General features: G+C 59.4%; 1 protein-coding gene across 1 annotated transcript; it reads right to left on the bottom strand.

Moving 5' to 3' along the window:
• Positions 1-1,616: 1,616 nt before the first annotated feature.
• Positions 1,617-4,327, bottom strand: LOC136450367 (subtilisin-like protease 4). The gene has a single exon (XM_066450770.1). It carries the CDS (start codon positions 4,179-4,181, stop codon positions 1,920-1,922), a length of 2,262 nt encoding a protein of 753 aa, XP_066306867.1. The 5' UTR covers positions 4,182-4,327; the 3' UTR covers positions 1,617-1,919.
• Positions 4,328-4,737: the final 410 nt, after the last annotated feature.

Here is a 4,737-nt window from a genome sequence, read left to right as displayed (position 1 = left end):
CACGTACGCCCAAAGCCCAAAAGGTTCTGTTGCCGCTCGTCAACGTGCTTTGCGCCGCGATTAAGCCTTAATGGCCGTGAAAGTTGAAACCGCTGTGATCCTGCTTGCGCGGCCGAAACTGATGGAACTGTTCTTCTCCTCCTCGTCCGTCGTCGTCTCTGAGCTTCTCGTACGTGTACCGTATGCGGCAGGTTCAGAAATCAGAACGCAGCAATTGCCTGCACGTACAGAGCGGCAGCAGTAACTTGCTGCTGCGCGTCCGGCGGCGCAGGAAGTAAATGAATTTTTACAGGCTGGAAAGGGGAAGGTGATGTGTTTATGCTGCCGCCTTAAAGCGAATGGACGAGCCTTCGTCAGGCACTTCAAACCGGGAGTTATGGCGGCTCCTTCCTTCGTACATACGCGTATGGGGATGGGGACGCGTCTTCCAGTAAAGTTTAGCCCCGCCACGTCGGACGTTTATATACTAATTAGCAGACAGCAGACGGAGATTAATTTACGAGATGAATCTATTAAGTCTAATTAATTCATCATAAACTAATTAGTCTCAATCTGTGCAGTTAGTTTTGTAATTAATCTATATTTAATACTTTAAATTAGTATTAAACATCTGATTTAATAGGGACTCAAATTTGATCCGTGGAACCAAAACACCCCTCGCCTCTTCTCCTCTGCAACCTCTCGCTATTACTCCTGTGACGTTTCCTGGCTAGGCTGGCTGGCAGCAATGGTGGAGGCGAGTCAGCAGCACCCATCAAGGCAGGCAGGCAGCGACGCAACGGCCGTCGTCGTCTTCTTTGGAGCTCCGGCTCCAACAAGGCAACAAGCAGAGCCGTGGTACTGAACGAGATCAAAAGCCTACTATGGCCTTGCCATCGCCAAGTCGCCAACCCAGACGCGTTGGCATCGTAGCATGGTCACGAGGACGGAGGACCCCAAACCGTCCAAAGTAAGCTACTGAGGTCCATGGAAATTCCCCAAACCGTCCAAAGTAAGCTACTGAGGTCCATGGAAATTCTAGATAGAGCAATAGGTAAGCTACTGAGGTCTACGCCATGTTTAGTTCCCCATTTTTCAGAATTTGGCACTATGCAAAAAGAAGATTCCCCATCACATCAGACTTGCGGTACATACATGGAGTACTAAATATTGATGAAATCAAAAACTAATTGCATAGTTTGGTTGTACTTTGCGAGACGAACGTTTTGAGCCTAATTAGTCAATGATTGGACAATTATTATCAAATAAAAACAAACGCTACAATGTAGCTACAGTCCCGGCAAATTGAGCCGGCGCTGAATCTGCGAGCAACTAAACGCGGCCCTAGTTTAGTTCTAAAAACTTATCTTAAAAAATGCTACAGTAGTTATTACATCGAATCTTGCGATACGGGTATGAAGCATTAAATGTAGACAAAAAAAAAAGCTAATTGTACAATTTGGTTGAAAATCGCGAGACGAATGTTCTGAGCCTAATTAGTCCATGATTAAATACTAATTATCAAATAAAAACGAAAGTGCTACGATAGCCAAATTTCTTAATTTGACAGGGCCTGATACTTTAGGTTCGGGTGCGGTAGTGGTGGTACTTTAGCAGATGGAACACAACAAACAGAGAGACATTTGGGGATTTTCGAAGCGATTAATTATTTCCGCCATTTTTACATACAGAACGAACGCGCCATTGCCATTGCCATTGCCGTTGCCATTGCCATTGCAGCTGAGCTTGCTGCTTCACAGACGATCGGGTACCCTTGCCTGCCTATACAACAGTCGCCTGCCTACTTCCTTCGCCATACGTACACCGGGCACACTCATGATTACCTACCACTACTGAACACTGATGACCTTCTTCCTTGGAGATACGACACGAGCACGGTCATGCCGGCCGTCAAGCAGATTTGAGTTGGGAAGCTACGCCTACGCGGCGGCGGCCTTGGTCGGCGGTATCACGATCGGGCTCCGGATGGCGTGCTCGCTCGACACCCACTTCAGGTTCCCCTCGATGCCGGCCACGGCCGGCGGCCCGTTCCACCGCACCGTCACGGTGAAGCTCTGCTTCTCGTTCACCCTGGTGAACCGCAGCATCGGGGGCCGCACCACCACGGACGCGCCCTTCGGCATGTCCACCACGGCCGTGTAGACAGAGTTGGCCTTCCCGACGTTGGTCACGGTGCGGCGGACGGTGATCGGATGGGACAGCAGCTTCACCACCAGCGACGGGTAGTTGAGCTCCGCCTCGGTGATGGCCTTCAGCTTGGCGCAGGCGATGCGGCGCCCCGTTATCTCCTTCACGCCGTCGTCCCCGATGCCCAGGCCGCAGAGGTAGGCGACGTACTCGCCGGCGCCGAGGTCGTACACCAGCCCCGGGTCGACGGCGCGGGACGGGTTCACGTACCCGGCGCCCATGCTGTAGAAGCTCGCCCGCCGGTACTGCTCGTCCTTGATCGGCACGCCCGCGTGGTCCGCCGTGTTCGACGAAGTCATGATCGCCGACTTGATCGCCGCGGGGGACCAGCTCGGGTGCAGGCTCTTGATGATGGCCGCGATGCCGCTCAGGTGCGGCGTCGACATCGACGTCCCGGACTCCATGAAGAAGGTCAGGCTTACGTCGTCCGCGAACTGCGGGTGCATCTCGCTGGGCGCCCACGCCGCCAGGATGTTCATGCCGGGACCGGTGATGTCCGGCTTCAGGATGCCCGGGCTCGCCTTGTTCGGCCCGCGCGACGAGAAGAAGGCCACGGACGGCGCCGGGGAAGAGCCCATCACCGTGCCCCGGAACGTGATGGTCGCCGTGGGCTTGGGCGTCGACTTGACGTACGCCGCGATCTTCGACCCCGCGGCGTAGCTCACGTGCGACGCCGGCAGAACGTGCGCGTCGGCGAAGGTGGTGTACCCCTCCGCCGCCTTGTTCATCAGGATCATGCCGGCGCCGCCGTACGCGGACACCATCTGCCCCTGCTCGACGTGCTCGGTGATGGAGCGGCTCTCGCACAGCACCACCTTGCCCCTCACCTCGGCCTCCACCAGCGTGCTGCAGTCGCGGGCCTCCGGGTCGCCGTTGCGGCCCGGGAAGACGAGCGGCAGCGAGCGCCCCGCGGTGTTGTTCCGGGGCTGGAACAGCGACTCGCCGTCGAACTCCTGCCCGTTGCCGAGCCTCACCGTGGTGCGTATCGTGCGGTCCATGGTGCCCGCCGCGACCGTCAGCATCCACGGCGCGCCGTTGGTGATGGATCCCGCGGTGGGGCCGTCGTTGCCGGCCGCGGCGCTGACGAAGATGCCGTGCTCCATGGCCTTGAACGTGGCGATGGCGATGAGGTCGTAGTTGAACTGCGCGCCGTCCGTGGCGCTGATGGAGAAGGAGAGCACGTCCACGCCGTCCTTGACGGCGGCGTCCAGTCCGGCGACGATGTCCATGATGGAGCACCGGCTCCGCGTGCACACCTTGTAGATGGCCAGGTGCGCGTGCGGCGCCATCCCGGACGCCGTGCCGTGCGCGTTGCCGCGCACGTTGGCGTTCTGCACGAAGTTGCCCGCCGCCGTGCTGGCCGTGTGCGTGCCGTGGCCCGCGTCGTCCACGGGCGGCGCCGTGTTGTTGATGGCCGCGCTCCCGAACGCACGCGCGCCGATGACCTTGTTGCTGCACCCGCCGCCGGCGATCGACCTGAACTGGCAGGTGCCCTTCCACTTCTTGGGCGGCGGCGGCAGCCCGGCGTCGTTGAAGGACGGGTGGCTGGGCAGGATGCCGGTGTCGAGGAGCCCAATCACCACGCCGCGGCCGAACCCGGACCGGCTCCAGAAGCCGTCCTTGCCCATGTGGAGGCCGAGGAAGCCCGGCGAGTGGGTGGTCGCCAGCGGCAGGAACTCCTCGGGGTACAGACGCAGGCACCCCTCCTTGCTCCGCAGCGTCTCCGCCTCCGCGTCGGTGAGGCGGGCGGCGAACCCCGTCAGCACGTGGCTGTACGAGTGGATGATCCTCGGACCGTCATCCGCAGCCGAGTCCAGCGTGGCCTCCGGCAAGAAGGACCGGTGCCACTCCTCCAGCGAACCGGCGCTGCCGCCGTCGTCCCTCGGCTCGAGATGAACCACGTAGTTCTTGCGCTCCTGCGCGTCGGCGACGGCGAGCAGCGCGGCGGCGGACAGCAGGAGGAGGAGGGGAAGGAGGCTTTTTTGGGTCCTCATGAGGCTAGGCACTCTAGCAAGCAGGAGTGGACCGGGGGAGGAAGACTACTCGACAAAGGGAGGTAGCGGCTGCTGTTGCTGGATGCTGCTGCCGCCTTGGCGTTGCTGCTCGGCGCTCGCTAGCGCCGAATCGATTTGAAGCGAGGGAGCAGGGCAGGGGAGGGGGGAGTGAAGTGGCGTGGCAACAACGAGGGGATGCCGGGGTTTATGTAGGGTGGCACGGCAGGCAGAGGCAGCAGCGGCAGTGGGTGGGGGAAGGAGAGGAGTGAGTGAGTGATGGGCAGCGCAGAGCACTGGCGGTGAGCTGGAGAGCAGACTGGACTGATTTTGAATTTGATTTGGTGATGCCACTGGCGTTACTGTTCCCCCTTCCCCTGCGCCGGGCTCCGACTCCGGGTGGGCGGTGACCACAGCGACCGTTGGATCAGAAAACGACGTGCCAATAGGGGCTGCTTGCCCGGCCCTTCGTCTAGAAGTCTGGGGCTGCTTTCCGGTCCGGCGAGGTCCATGGATTCGGCGTGGCCGTGGCTTGGCTTCACGCTCCTCCATTCATTTC

Source organism: Miscanthus floridulus, chromosome 1, assembly GCF_019320115.1.
Source record: "Miscanthus floridulus cultivar M001 chromosome 1, ASM1932011v1, whole genome shotgun sequence".
Taxonomy (NCBI): domain Eukaryota; kingdom Viridiplantae; phylum Streptophyta; class Magnoliopsida; order Poales; family Poaceae; genus Miscanthus; species Miscanthus floridulus.
The sequence above is the reverse complement of the archived record's forward strand: the minus strand, read 5'-3'. Positions and strand labels throughout refer to the sequence as shown.